The sequence below is a fragment of the Leptinotarsa decemlineata genome, unplaced genomic scaffold (genome assembly GCF_025532065.1).
Source record: "Leptinotarsa decemlineata unplaced genomic scaffold, Ldec_3_MD MMD2_P_RNA_scaffold_6, whole genome shotgun sequence".
Classification (NCBI taxonomy): domain Eukaryota; kingdom Metazoa; phylum Arthropoda; class Insecta; order Coleoptera; family Chrysomelidae; genus Leptinotarsa; species Leptinotarsa decemlineata.
In genome coordinates, this window is record NW_027412533.1 from 3,099,300 (window position 1) to 3,115,583 (window position 16,284).

The 16,284-nt window shown below is 34.8% G+C and overlaps 2 protein-coding genes across 10 annotated transcripts in view; one reads left to right on the forward strand and one right to left on the reverse strand.

Annotated features, from left to right (window-relative positions):
* The window catches only part of LOC111510402 (uncharacterized protein CG43867), a 746,925-nt gene that overhangs the window by 342,248 nt on the left and 388,393 nt on the right, over positions 1-16,284 (forward strand). The window lies entirely within an intron of this gene.
* On the reverse strand, positions 973-9,477 carry LOC111512152 (cytochrome P450 6-like). The gene is given in 4 exon segments (NM_001365727.1): positions 973-1,707; positions 4,058-4,309; positions 5,358-6,489; positions 9,417-9,477. Coding segments are annotated over 3 exon segments (1,542 nt in total). The 5' UTR covers positions 6,481-6,489; positions 9,417-9,477; the 3' UTR covers positions 973-1,540.

The window sequence follows — 16,284 nt, forward strand, 5'->3', positions numbered from 1 at the left end:
CGCAATCGAAATAAAATACATTCCGTACTCGACAGACCGAAAAGAGAAAAAAATATCGTACTGAATGAAAAACCGCACATTCATTTATAAACTCCACGAATTCATCAGAAAAAGCGTTCAAACAATGGTCACGTGCGGCTGGCCGGGAAACCGCCGCCCTTATCTAGAATGGAAAGTGCGATCCGATTGGAAAAACAGTACAAAAACACGATTTATATCGAGCCGGGCTCTGCTTACCACATCTAAGTTCTTTTCATCGGTAGACAGCCGTGGAGTGCACCTGCATGCGTGAATGGAAAGGAATTAATCCCTTTTATTTATGGGGTAATTAATTTTCTACCAGCGGCCTAGTATGAAATGGAGGTGTTGAAGGGCATCCTATTAAAATAAAAGTGAATGAAAAACAAGTTTCTGCTTTTGATTTTGATAAAAGAAAGAATATCCAACCCGAAGAAGTCTTGCGGATCTTTTGATTTATAGTACTGCCCACTTAGCGGTATGTCTCAATTTGTTGTTTTGATATGGTAAGTTGAAAAAATTGCAGTCTACCGCTCCACTATTCTTGCTTTCACAGTACTACTAGATTAAACTCTGTAAATGGCTAATAGTAACCAAATGTGACGGTGAATGATTATATACTGCACAGGAAGAAGTGTTGTAATCGTAAACCTACCGTCTCTCATTATATTTCAAAAAATGTTTGTGGCACTAGTGGGAAACAACGCATTTAGCCAAGCTAGTGTAGAGATACGCAACATATGGAAACCTCTAATCAAGCGGAACACGACCAACTCCCGCCAAACCGATGTAGCGGAGAGAGGAAAGTGGGGATCGGTGAGAGCACTCAAATGACCTATAAACGTCGTGAAGTAACTTGACTTGGAATTTTTCTAATTTTAATCTGTTGCTAATATTTTTTTTTATTTTCATCTCGTGTTGATATTTCTATTTTTTATTTTTTGGTTGTTGCTTGTATTTTATTTCATTGTAATTGTGATTCAGTATAACTGTTATTTTTCAGCTAATCTTTTTAATTTTTTACAAAATTTATATCATATTAGACAATGGAAATCCGAACTAATGGAATATATGATGTGATATTCAAATAACTTGAGGTTGATATATGATATGATGATTAGTTAGAAAAACTTCGATGAATTCTTCAGAGTCGACTCGGAGAAGTCAAAGGTCATGAATTTTGATGTCTTAACAGACGCCATTTAGTTTGTTGCTCAATTAATATACGCTGTCTGTTCAAAAATTAAGGTGAATTTTCATCTTCCTCAGAAAATATTTATCCAATAAAGTAGTCCTCCTCATATATTTTCAGCGTTTTTTCTAATCCTCGAAGCGGTTCTAATATGTACTTTTTGGTATGCCCTTATATAATGATATAATAGATAGATATAATAATAGACACAGAAAATATTCAATCATAGAAATATCACAATCGCTAATGCTTCATTTACTTGGTTTGAAATTCCCAAATGTTAAGAACAAACAATTTACACTGTATATTATCGATGATTCATTGCTTCAGTTAGGTGATTTTTTTCAAATTGAGCCAAACATCTCCTTCTTTTCTAAGAATCAACTCATCCGAAGCGAACTTGAAATCTTTGGTAGTTTTTTCGTTAAGTGTTACTTCGTAGTTTCGTATTGTTGTCACTAGGCCCAATTTGGTTTGCCACAGACCGAATCTTTTTCCTGGAAAAAAGGAACGTCATAGTAATAATTTCAAGATATTTTCTCAACATATTTTCATCATATAACACCCGTAGACTTGTTTCATTAGATTTGTTCAAAATATATGTGTTTAAAATATGTTTCTCCCTTAACCAGCTGTCGGACCACTACGAACGACAACCCTCAGAAGTCTAAACTTGTGCGAGCTAAGGACTAACGAGGTCTTACATTTTAACGTGTGATTCTTAACACTGGTTGAACGATAGGAAGTAAAAATCGATCGTTCAGCCTGCGGCTTGAACCACCGACTAACAAGGCGGTTGATTGATTGAGTGAACAAAGCACCCATGTCGAACCGGCCGGCTACCGATCGACCAATAGATGACCAAGGTTGAATGATTGTTTCTGCAACTTTAAACAAAAAGGAAATATTTTTGCGATGTATTTTCAGAAAGTGACTAGAAAACATCAAACAGAAAATAGGTATTTTGCTACTGATTCAATGGTGTATCACTTTGTAATAAAGAGGTTTTTTATGAAAAGAAATCACTTTAAGTTGAAAATTGAAAAGTTGGGTTTCAGTTCAAGAAAAATGGAAAATAAATTTTTTTTTCATATATTTGAGGGGTATATAATCGATAAGTTATCTGATAAGTTTCAAATATGTGAATATAAATATGAAAAAGTATAGTGGTTAATAACTTCTCATATTCAAGTAACGAATACTTCATTATGAGGATTTCACTGACTGGTTTACAAAACCGCAACACTTATTTCGCTATACAACACGGTGCTCAGTGGAAATCTCACAATTAAGTTTCAATTGAGTACATTATGGATTTTAATCGGCCAAGTTTATCAAAATAACTTCACAATTGTGTCTCATTATCAGTAGGAGTTTTTATTTTGAAAAAGTCAATCAAACCTGCAGGATAGTTTGGAGTGTCAGCCAAAAGCTAGTATTGTTTTTCTTCGTATTGTAACGAATGTGAAGCAGCCCCTGACCGATATGTCGGCCAGCGAACAAACACATGACATCACCGCAAAAAGAATGCAGTCGGCAACCGCCGATTAAACTCTAGTTGAGTACCGAAACGACTATAGAATTCTAGAACGATCGATACCGATATATAAGGCCGGCTTCTCGTTCCAAGAGGGCAGTTGAGTTCAGAAAGTGAATCGAGCGGTTAAACAAGGAATTCAAATAGTGGAAATAAATTGTTGTAAATAAATTAGTTTGTGATAGTGAAATATTGTTGGAAATAATGTGTATCAATTGGTTGATAATTGAAAACTTATTCAGGATCAAAATTTGGTAACATTTCTTTCGGATCATTTTCAGTTGGATCAATCAGTGTGTAGAGTGTATCGACTAGAACCTGTACAAAACTCATAGTAAGGATACTTTAGTCTTAATGAATTCAATGCCGCTGTAACAGTCTGGTATTACTACTACTCTCTGATGAGTACCGCCGATGAGCACATTAAAAATATCGTCAAAACATCTGACGAAAACGTAGTTCTTTCATTTCCCTTCCAATTAGCTTCCAATGCCGTTTAGTCCAATGAGTAGAGACCTAAAGAGGGGTTTCACTTACAAGAGTTCCAATAGTTCCTAATTTTTCATATGTTGTCTAGGTTGAGATTGGTAATTGTCCGAAATGCAAAATGTATATTTCTCCTTTTTCTGCACCCACCATCGTATATTATTCATGATGATTTTTAGCTAAAAAAAAATCCTGACTCTGTCTGTCTGAAAAGTCTGTTTCCTCTTACAAGTACAACTGTAAGGTTTGTATTACTGCAGAAGAAATAGGGGACCTTGTTGCCAATTTCCAAAAATTGGAAACAAGGTATATCTGTATGATGGAAATAAACAACCCTTGGCTATAAAAAATTGAAGACCAGTGATTATTTATCGAAGATTTTATCGATTGGAAAAAATGTGGAGAGTTTAAACCTGGATCGAATAGGAAATCTCCATACTTTTGAACAAGTTTGAAACTAATCTAAATGCATCTGACTATAATTTCACTAAGTTCTTCAATCTCTGGTTTTCTACTGGATGTTTGAAATTTGGTTGAAGAAAAGTGTTTTATTTCCTGTTTTTTTCACTATAATCCATTTGGTTTTCTAATGTTAAATTTTCCTGATCTTTATTAGCGATAAATTATATTTTCCCAACTTAGAAAGTTCATCATTCTGGAAAATGTTTAACATCAGTTATTGATTGGTTTATATATTAATTACTTGCATCTAACATTATTTTTTGTTCCAGGTAAGAAATTCTCAGCAAGAATATCAACCGGAAGACACATATAGAGGTAGGGACATTTCAATTAATTTTAAGATTTAGCGTATTCATACTCACCCACGCAAATTCTGGGTCCTTCACCAAAAGGTATATTTGCGATATGTGGAATGCTTCCCTTATTTTCTCTATTGAATCTCTCAGGATTGAATTGTTCCGGGTTCGGATAGTATTCTGGATCTCTTTGAATTCCCAAGTTGGTTACCATGACGAAAGTATTTTTCTCCAGGATCAGATCTGTTCCTGGAATTGGATAATCTTCTTTGCAGACTCGTGGAAGTATTGGAAAGACTGGGTACATCCTCAAAGTTTCTGGAAGTTAAACAGGCTCAGTTGCATCTTGTGAAAAAATTATAAATAATCAAATGTTCACCTCAAAAGCACAACTTGTCTTTGTTATTTTCTCTCATTACTAGAGTTGATGAAGATATTATATAGTTACGAAATGAGAGAGATAAAATAAAATTTTGCAACAGGCTATAATATAGAACTAATATAACTATAATAATAACTTCGACGAGTCGAAAATGTCTTCAAATTTTACTTGAGGAGTGCTATCGACAAAAACTATTTTGTTTTTGAAGGTAATTTATAGAAAATGTAAAGGAAACATATGAAATTCGTCTTTCTTCTTGGAGTTAAAGTTATGATATTTCGTAAGTTGAATGTTCTTGAATAGTTGAATATTTTTTAGATAATTTGTTATTGAGTTTTGAACAAATCTCCCGAGTTGGAGGACAAACCACAAATGCAAACATCCTATTCTATACGGGTGTCTATTTGCATTGCTGTAGTTATAAAGATTCTCACCATAAATTTCTGTGACTTAAGAAAAAGCCAAGATTCACAATTTATTGAAAATGTAGAGAAAACATGAAATTCGCCTTTCTTCTTGGAGTAAAAGTCATATTATTTCCTCAGTTGAATGTTCTTGGATACTTGAACATTTTTCAGATAATTTGTTATTGAGCTATGAACATATCTCCGAAGTTGGAGAACAAACCACAAATGCAAACATCATATTTTATACGAGAGTCTATTTATATTGCTATAATTATAGTTTCTCACAGTAAATTTTGTAAGAAAAATCCAAGATTCACAACAAACTCTCCAGTTCAGGATGATGTCTAAGGAATTTGGAATCAAATTATAATTATCCCAAGATATATGTGAAACCGCATAAATTACTTTTTCAGTAATTTATTTTTAGAAAATGAGAAAAATATGTTTTCATGATGATTGCAAAAATAATAAATTGTCCAGAACGTAGTTTTTAGGAAGATGATTTTCAGTAAATTATTAGGAAATATCAAAAAATTCTGTTATATAATTTGGATTTTTAACGTATTTACAGACTTACCATCAACTATATTATCCAAGTACTCCATCTCCATAATAGCATCGTAAGTAACCTCATTGCCATGTTTTGCCATTACTGTATTAATTTCCTTCCTCAACTTGTTCTGACATTCTGGATTTCTGGCTAGTTCGAACAAAGCGAATGTCTGAGTACTGGAAGATGTTTCGAATCCTGCGCAAAAGAAGAGGAACATGTGCGCCGCAAATTCCGATTCTTCCAATGGGACCATGACCTTCTTTCCTGAAAAGTCTTTTTCTTCCTCTCTCCATTCAGTAAGTTTGACTACAGACGCGGTGAGATCCTCTCTCAAGGGACTGTCAAACTTTCTGTATCTGAGAATATCCTTGAACATTTTCAGAACGTATTTTTCTGTTTCTTTACTGAAAATCCTGAAGCTGAGCTTTTCTAGTATGTGACGGGGAACAGCGACGACCATGCTGTTCTTGTATTTGTTCCACTGATAGTCAAAAAAAGTTCTGCCGTGTCGTAGCAGGTCTTCATTTTCGAAGTTTAGGGTGTTGGTTTCAATTCCAAGAGCACAAGCTGAAATTATGTCTGTAGTGAAGCGACTTGCTAAGCTCTTGATTTCCAAAGCACTGCCGTTTTCGGCATAGATATCTAGTAGTTTCTTGTAAGGATCGACCATCCTCGTCATTATCTCAAACATTTTTTTCATTTTGGCGGAAGTGAACGAAGAAGGCATTTTGGAGCGCAGTGTTCTCCATCTTCCATCTTCGATGTTGAAAAGATGACCAGACAAAGGGTCATCAGCGGGATTGACGTACATACCATGATTAGGAAAGTTATCAGAGTCGCTGATTATGATTTTTTTTATTATGTTTGCATCGACTGGTATGTAAACTGGTTTCTGTAGGTAGTATATTCCTCCGTGTTTGTGACCTTGTTTCTTCAACTCCAAGTAGGCTCTGGAAAAAACCTCTCCGAAGCTTATCTTTCCGCGGAAGAGGTCTAAGGTGTTTCCAAATGGGATGGTAGGTGTTAAATAGGGTACGTTTCTTCTTTTCCAATATTGATGATGCTCATAAAAGAACCACAAGAGGTATCCAGATAAACATATGAAAATTCCTAGAAGAAATAAAGTGGACGGCGATAGGTCGAACATGTTGAGTTCCTGAAATATCAAGTGACATCATTTTATTCAACATATTTCTTCTTGGTTTTCAACATATTCAAATTGGTGCAGGATTTTTAAGATGACGCCCCAGTTGAAATATAGTATGGAGAAACAGTCATGAAAAGGTAACTTAATTTTATGAATGCGGCTGTCGCCCCACTTGGAATTTTCAAAAATAATTTTTTATTGCACATCTACAATAAAAAACGAACCTAGATACAGAATGTCAGCCTCCGAAAATATACCGGGAAGGAGAAACAGTGATGAATAGGTTTCGAATCCTGCGCAAGAGAATAGGAATATGTGCGTCGCAAATGAACGTGCCTTTTTACCCCGTGGCTGGCGTCCCAGTTGGAATATTCAAAAATATTTCTCCATGGCATGTCTACAACATTGAACGAACCTACATACAAAATTTCAGCCTCCCAAAAAATAGAGCGGTACGGAAACAGTGATGAAAAGGTATTTTCCATATGTAAAGGTACCCTTTTACCCCTAGGGGGTAAAATAACTAAGAAGCACATATATACCAAATTTTAGCTTTCTAGGACTTTCCAGTATGGAGAAACAAAGATGAATGAGTTTTAAGTGAGTGACTTTCGCATTCATGAGTATAGATTTTTCATTAGAATATTCATGATAGTGGCCAAGTCTGTTTGAAAATTAGCGTCTGGAGAAAAAAATAATGGAGAACATCCAGATATTATGTGAATGAAATATTTGGGAATCTGCTGTTCCCCCTATTCTTGTCGAAAATGGCATTCACGTATTGGATACAAGTCTATGGGAAGTAATTTAAATCTTCATTTGCTTCCATTTCAAATCTGCCCATGAAGAGAACAGTCACGCAATAATTATCCATTTCGTAAACTCGTGGTATTTTAACAAACAGTTAGCGAAATGGAAGCTATTCTGTTCCATACATATTTGAGATGTCGATAAATGATTATTCTCTACGAATTCATCAACACTATTATTTCCAAATGATAGGCATTTGGAAATGATAGTGTTAATGGACGCACTTTTTGGTTTACCTCGAAGATGAGCCTAATCCAGGACGGGATTTGAAGACCCTGGTGGAAATTGACACATCCCAAAGTTCGTGAGGTTTCAAAGAACTAAGTGTCAGCTAGCATGCGGTTTTTGATGTTTTGAAATGTATTCGAAAGGTCAAGAAACTCGAAGGATAGGTGCTCCTTGTTTCGAGTTCTTTTTTGGATCGGATCATCACGTCTGATGAAAAATAGATCCTCTACGACAGCTGAAGACGTTCAGAACAGTAGTTGGACATTGATGATCCACCCAGGTACTTCCCAAAGAGAAAAATCTACCAAAAATTGATCATGGTTACTGTATGGTGATCTGCGGCTGGTGTGATTCACTATAACTTTCTGCAACCGGGCCAAATCATCACAGCAGAGTCATATTGTGAGGAAATCGACGAAATCTACCAAAAATTGGTAGAATCCTCCTCTACGATAATGTCCGTCCGCACGTTTCACAAATTACCGTTCCAGAATTGAACAAATTGAGCATTGAAGTTCTGCCTCATCCACCATAATACCCAGATCTCTCGCCGGCTGACTACCATATTTTAAAGAATTTCGATAACTTTCTCACTGGTAGCACCTATGCCAATGAGGACCAGGCAGGAACGGCATTTGTCAACTTCACTGAATTCCGAGCACACAATTTTTATTCTGATGGAATTATTCGACTCGTGTTACGTTTGCAAAAGTGTACTGGTTCAAATGGCGCTCATTTCGATCAAATTGAATCAATATTTATTGAGATATTACAGTTTGTAGTAAACTCATGAAAATGGACAAAACTTTTGAAACAACCCAATATATTATCGGTTAAAACATAAACATCATCTACTCTTGGCATGAAGTGAGTTAATAAAAAGTTACTTTAATGTGTGCTATTGAAAAATATTATATTCATGTAATATAATATAATAATAATAACGTTTATTTACACTGAAAAAATATACAAATACATATTACAAAAGTTACATACAATGTTGTTGTAAAATAAACTAATTACCCACAAAAATCATATATTGCGTGTGGGGTTTCATTTATCTAGTATTCCATGTTATGATCTCTATATACCGAAAACTTAAGTAATACATTAATATAACTGAAGTTTGTTTTATCTATACATATGAATATATATGTATACATATACATATACATACACACACATACATAGTGTTTATATTCAAAAATTACAATGAATGTATCTCTATAAAGAAAAAAAGAAAGGAATATTAAATCAGTTTTTCTCCCATTTATTATTTATACCTAGGAGCAATACCTACGACATTGATCTATAGTTAAACCTAGGTATTCTGTTTTCTCAACACGCATTATCTGGCTTGTTTCCCCTGTGTTATCTTTGATGACTAGATTATCAAAATTTGGCAAACCACTCCTGCTATTGGCGAAAGATATAAAAGTAGTTTTCTTGTAGTTTACCGTCAGCAATTTATGATCAAATCTCGTAACTATTTTCTTGAGGTCATTTTCAACTATTTGTTTCAGTTCGATCCAGTTTTCCCCATGATAGGGGTATCATCAACAAAACTTATTATTCTTCCACATGAGTTTAAAGTGAATGAATTGTTAATATATATGGAGAATAAAACTGGACCCAAGACCGTTCCATGTGGAACTCCGTAGTCAACAATTTTTTCAAGGCTTTTTTCTGTATTTATTTCTACATATTGTTTACGGTCTTTCAGGTAGCTGTTGAATAAGTCACATAGTATAAAACAAAGTCGCGGAAAGCGACTTTGTTTTATACTATGTAGTGAATGTTTTTTTTATAATCATAACTCTGATTCCAGTCCCAATCACGATGAGAAATTCTAAAATTATTCTTTCCGCAATAAATTTCTATACCTTAATTTGACTTACCCTGACAGATTGACTAACTTGAATTAGAAACGATTCAGCTCCGCAATAACTGTGAAAACACTGTACGAAAGCTCATAAAACTAAATATACTAGTTGGGTATTGAACTCCGTTGAAGAAGTGAGAGATAACGCCAATGTTTAATGTTATATGAAAAACAAACACCAAGTAATCACAGCTTCTATTCTAAGTGATATTATTATCACGAACAAGTGTGCCACGACTTTTAACCTTTAGGTTTATCGCTTTTTTCTGCTAAATAACTCACAAACAACAAATTACGAAGTCATAACAATAAATGAAACTCATAACAAAAAATATTACGAAGATCAATTTTCTTCAATCATTAAAGCATTTGATTTCGTTTCTTAAAACTTCAATATTCGGCTGTTAAAATATCAATTACAATAAAATATTATAGATTTGTCCGGGTCAGTCAACAGAAATTATATTGTCTCTTGTGAAAGTAAGTGTATAAACATTACCTTCATTGAAGCATTGCTCACGTTATTTCATCATCGAGAGCAATCCTTGAAGATTCTGTGCAAAGTTCTCAATATATCAGCAATTATCAGTGAATGTTTATCATTATTTTCTATTATGAAATTCTATACAAAATAGGAAACATTTGTTAGGAATTATTTGTTATACTCATAATCTTCATTTATATTTTTCAAGAGTTGCACTTATATATATATATATATATATATATATATATATATATATATATATATATATATATATATATATATATATATCTTTTGTTCTCAGTAAAATGGTTACGCACACAATGAAACAACTAAATCATTCCTTAGTTGTTTTCCATTAAAATTCAAATGTCACAATCCAGTATTGAAAAGATCAGTCACCAGATATATATTTTCCTGAAACACAAAAACGAATTAATAAAACCATTTAGATCAATATTAGAAAACAAAACAACATTACAATTTATTCAAATTATCCGAATCAATATTTTGAAAGAGTTTCAATTTGTGAAAGGAAAAACACTCAGTATATGAAAAAACCATGTAGCAGAAATATTGTCTAGTCTACTAGGTGAGAGAATTGGAGAGGAGCTCATGAATTTTGCCAAATGCAACTTTCAAAAATTAATTTTGTAAAATACAGAACATGAATTGTTATTACGACAACCAATATTGTAAATATTAGATATTAGAGTTTGTTTATGAGTACAAATGGTTAATAAACTAAGTGTAGTTTGAGTGAAGTGCCAAAATTTACAAATTAGAAGGTTTTGACAGCATCTAGAATTTTCCAAATTTGGTTGCCAAAGAGATTGGGAGTTTGTTGAAAGGGGAAGCCAAAGGAGTGGATGATCAACGCTGGAACGAGAAGCACGTACAATTTTTGAAAGTTTGAAAATTGAATTAAAATTGAGAATTGATGAATCAAACCTATTAAATACATATAGATTCAATTATAAATAAATATATATATATAGTGGAAAGCAGACAATTGAACTTACCCATAGTACCAATTGGAAAAATTGGAGTAGAAAGAAAAAACATCCAGATCAATTCACTGCACCAAAAAGGAAAAATTCAAGGTATTTAGAAACCATTTATAAAACTCAAACCGCCATCACTGAACCTGTTTGCTGATAGAAGGAATCCAGGAGAGACATTTCAATTTCTCAGTGTTTGAAAACTCACTGAACATTCATTCACCATTTTAAAACACATTGAGAACGTTAACCATTTGTAAAATTGATATTTGTTGCGGAACGGCTAACATATTCATTTTTATTTTCTTAATTTTGCCTCACCCTGTACCCTCAAAACGACTTCATTATGATTGCGCCCTCTGTGGTGTGTTGGAGCGATGAAAAGGGACGAACAGTGTTGTTGTATTGTTTTTCTATGTGCTTGATTGTCCGCCATTCTCGACTGCCCAGTTCAACTGTGAATATTCGTTTTTTTTTTGCTGATAATATTTATGTTTACCACACCGCATAATATCGTGCTTCTTGATACACGGACTAGCTTCGACCACAAGAACTGGTACCAATCTCAGGACTCTGATGAGACAGTCGCAATCCACTCAAGGTAAGTCGTCTTTGAGGGATGTAATTTAACATTTTGTTAAGTATCATAACGGTATACAGTCCCTACTGTTCCTATTACCGTTCCGTTACATGGTCCTTCGAGCCGCGATTAGAATCATTCCTGTTAAGTCGGAGTTTTCTATAAGAATTTTTTTTTATATCATTCAAAAGAAAAAAAATTTTTTTGAACCGCTCATTTTTTAATTTCATTCTGAAAATTGCTAATTTCAAAGTGACTCTCTCAAATCTGCATAATTTTGTGAATTCCGTAGCGAAATTATAATTTCTAATAAACATAAAATTGAATTTTCGTCTCTATTTTCATATTCTTGCCAAACAATACTTTCGTTGAAAAGTGGAAGTGTATCTACAGCGCATGACCAACTAATTATCTTGCGCTCAACATACCATTGCTCCGTCGATCGCTGAACTGCTTTTATATTTTTTGGAATTCCTCAATTCCCGCTGTCGTTTTTGCTCGCGTTTTTTATCACCTGTTACTTTCTGGGTATTCCTTTCGAATTCACTTTGTTTATTTGCTCCCATATCAAAATGGATAAGGTTAAAAAATACAAAATTTATCGTAATTCTGCTATAAATGAAATTACAGTATTGAGAGCCCTTGCAGATAGGGTTAAAACTGATAAGTCTATTCGAACTTTATTTAAAGTTAGATGCGAAGAGTTGGACTCGATAAAAGATGAGTTCACAAAACAGCATAATTGTATTATCAGTACATTGCTTACACTTCCAGATGAAGATGCCGCTCCAGAGGACGCGGTAAAAGAAGCGTTTCTTGCAGAGTTTTACGCTGTAAAGGCTGTTTATATGGAATTCATTGATGACGTGGTTAATACCACACAGGCACCTGTTTCATTTCTTCAAACGAGTACGAATTATTCTAAAGTTAAGCTTCCAAAAATAGAACTTAAAAAATTTTACGGTGAATATAAGAATTTTCCATCCTTTATCGATCATTTCAACTCAGTTATTCACAATAATGATACCTTATCGAATGTGGACAAATTCGATTATTTGATTTCTGCTTTGCAAGGTCCGGCCTCAGGAATTGTAAGGACATTGAAAGTAACAGATGAAAATTATGAAATTGCATACAATGCATTGAATAAACGTTATTCGAATCGGAGATTGTGCGCCCAAGATCTTTGGTATGAGATTGATGGAACTTCAAGAGTGAATGGTGATTGTTCTTCTTCAATCCGAAAATTATTAGATACATTCGAAGAAAATATAGCTTCTCTCAAATCTATGAATTTTCCCACAGATGAATGGGATTTTATGTTGGTTATGATGCTTTTGAAACGTTTAGACGATAATACAGTCACCATGTTTGAAATGAAACATTGTTCATCCGAAGTTCCAACATTTTCAGTTTTAGTTGAATTTTTGAATGACCGCTGTGTTACTCTTGATACTTTGAAAATTTCTCGTACTCAATCGAAAAAAGCTATTGGCATATCCAATACTAGAACATACAATTCTCCAGCTCGAATAACGTCTTTATTTGCGAATAAATCTCCTGCATCAAATTGTTTATTCTGTCAGGAGAGTCATTCACTTTATACATGCCCAGCTTTCGCGAATAAACTACCTTCTGAGCGTTATAACTTTTGTAAAAACAAACATCTATGCTTCAATTGTTTGAGTAGATCACATGATTTGAATAAATGCCGATCGACTGCTTGTTGTAAAAAATGTTCTTCGCGTAGTCATCATACTCTTCTACATTTCGATAAAAATCCTGCTGTGGGGGGAAGTGGTGCTACTTCATCCACAACTACTTCTGTGGAAATTATTAATGCCAATCAAGATAATTCTCCTCATCTTACCGCTACTAGTATTCTCGCTGCTTCGAATGTTACTGCCAAATCTCATAATGTTTTATTGGCAACCGCTCTTATTGATATTTCCGACAATTCAGGAAACTATCAAACCTTTCGCTGTTTAATTGATAGTGGAAGTATGAGTTCGTTTATCACGAAACGAGTTGTAATGCAATTGGGATTGCCAAAAAAAGCCTTTTCTATTGAAGTCAAAGCGTTGGGTTCGATGAAATCCTCGACTTCTGAAGGACAAGTTTCTCTTTCGTTCAAGCCCTCATTTAAAAATGAACCGATATTCCACACTGATGCTATTATTCTTGATAAAATATGTGACAATCTTCCCAATTTCCGCATTGAATACAAATCATGGAATCATATTTTGAATTTGCAACTTGCTGATCCTAAATTTTATTGTCCAGGGAATATTGATATTCTTCTCGGGGCAGACGTCTTCTCTCAGATCATATTGTATGGAAAAATATCTGGGAAGTGTGATGAACCATATGCTCTGAATACAGTTTTAGGTTATATTTTAATAGGAAAGACCAATAACCACCCGCCTGCCATAACTTCTTCTTTTTTTTGTGAGGCTTATGCGCCTAACAATGTAGAAAAAATTCTCAAATCGTTTTGGGAAGTAGAGTCTGTTCCTGATACCCCACACAATACCTCTGATGATATTGCTTGCGAAAAAAGTTTTGTCGACAACGTAACTCGAGATGAAACCGGTCGATATATAGTTGCATTGCCCTTGAAGAATGAAACGGTCCAATACCAAGGTATTCGTGACCTTGCTGTCACTAGGTTTTTATCATTAGAACGCCGCTTAATCAAAAACTCGGAGTTATACCAGCAATATTCTGCGTTTATGAAAGAATATTTAGACCTTAATCATATGGAGCTGATCTCTAGTATGGACATTCCATCCACATGTTAGTAGGAGATTTGAGCCGGTTCTAAGCCTCCCCCCACCACTATGACGTATTAATTGCTTTTTTATTGGTTGTTGTTTGGTGAAGTCAAGGTGATGTGACCTTGAAGGGTGTGGTGTATGGATCGTTCAGAAATTTTTTCCCGGTTCTAATACTCCCCCCACCAATATGACGTGTTATTTGCTTTTTTTTGTTGTGCAGTGAAGTCAAGGCGTTGTGACCTTGAAGTGTCTGGTGCATGGATCGTTCAGATTTTTTTTTTCATATGAGATTTTGTGTGTGTATGTGTGTGTGTGTGTGTGTGTGTGTTAGAGAATGCACGGTACAGGGTTTCATCATGTGCTTGTTTGTCTATGTACAAACATACGTCTGCATACTTCGAAGATCCTCCAAGTAATGAATGCTCCATCGGTGTGAGGGCACCAAGTTAGTAGTGGAGTGACGTCACAGCAATAACCGTTCAACTGCTAGAGAGCGACATGTTCACTCCACGACGTGTGGCAGAGTAATGCGTATTCATCAGTCTGCTCTCACCTCCCTCGATGTAGTGAAGGATGTGACGTAACGCCCCAGACTCGCCATCAATGGTGACACGCAGGCGGGCGAGGACTGTGCTAACGTCTGTCCTCTCCGAGAGCGCAACGACAATTGCTTGTTCGGCTATCGCTCTCGAAGCAGTGAATGATGTGACGTAACGCATCACCCTACCCTCGCTATTGATGGTGACACGCAGGCGGGCGAGGACTGTGCAAACGTCTGCCCTCTCCGAGAGCGCAACGATCACTGCTTGCTCGTGCCGGCAACTCGCATCAAATTGGGAGATGGGCTTGGCTGTGACGTCAGGCATCTCTAGTGGATAGCAACTAGCAATGTGAACCTTTCACGGTTTCATGGTGGGGGTGACTCGCACTGTTTAATATAAAAGAAATGCTTGGCACACTATGAAATCAGTAGACGAATATATCTGCAGCAGTTAGCAATTGGTAGAGTGTTATTCAGTTCGTAATAGAAGGAAGACGGTGAGTGTATTTGTCTGTTGGAAATTGTTTATATTTTCATATATATTATCATCATGTCCGTTTCAAAAGTAGACTTGAATAAAATTAATAATTTGATTGTACAGGAGGTTGAAATACTAGAGCAAAAGGCCTTATCATCATTGCCAATTGATGAAGTGTACATAATTAAAAATATGTCAACTTATTCTACACGATTTGGTAAATCAATTTTATTAACTTTGCAAGATGTGAGCAATGATAAATTATTTAAAACATGGCTACCAAAACGTATTTCGTTGCAATTCAGTGATGACGATATATCTTGTATCAACTCATCAGGTGGTAAATATACGATGGTGTATTTAGGACAGAGCCAACAAAGTTTTGCTGGCATGAAAACGCGATCTCTAGTTAAATTCAATATGATTGAATAATAATTGTAATAATTTATAGCGAATTTCTTTAGGTCATAGCTTACAAAGTTTTTTGGTGTGAAAACGCTAACTCTAGTCAAATTCAATATGATTGAATAATAATAGTAATTATAATGAATTTCTTATTGTTTCATTAATATTCATATATTAGATGATAATTATATGGAAATATAAACATTACTAACTTAGTTGAATACACCCACTTTGTAACTACAAGTAAAATGGGAATGTGAGTATTATATCACTGAAAAATTGGAGGTTGCTTATTGTTTTTTTTTATTCGATTTCAGTTCCACCATTTAAAGATGTGGATGCAGTACGCAAGTCAAGATTGGGTCGATGTTGTAGATCTCAAATCATCGGTTCAACATTTGTCGTCTAAATTGAAGGTGTTGGGTGATGGAGCCGAACATGCAAGCAATTATGATATGAGTGTATGCTATGATGAAAAACAAATCGAATTATGCCTTCGTGATGCTGAGAACTATTGGAGTGGTGCAGAAGTTTGCAACAAATTTTTGGATAATGAATTGGAATTGTGGCAACTTTGTGAGGTTATGATTGAACTGAACCTAAGAAGATTCCTGTATAGCC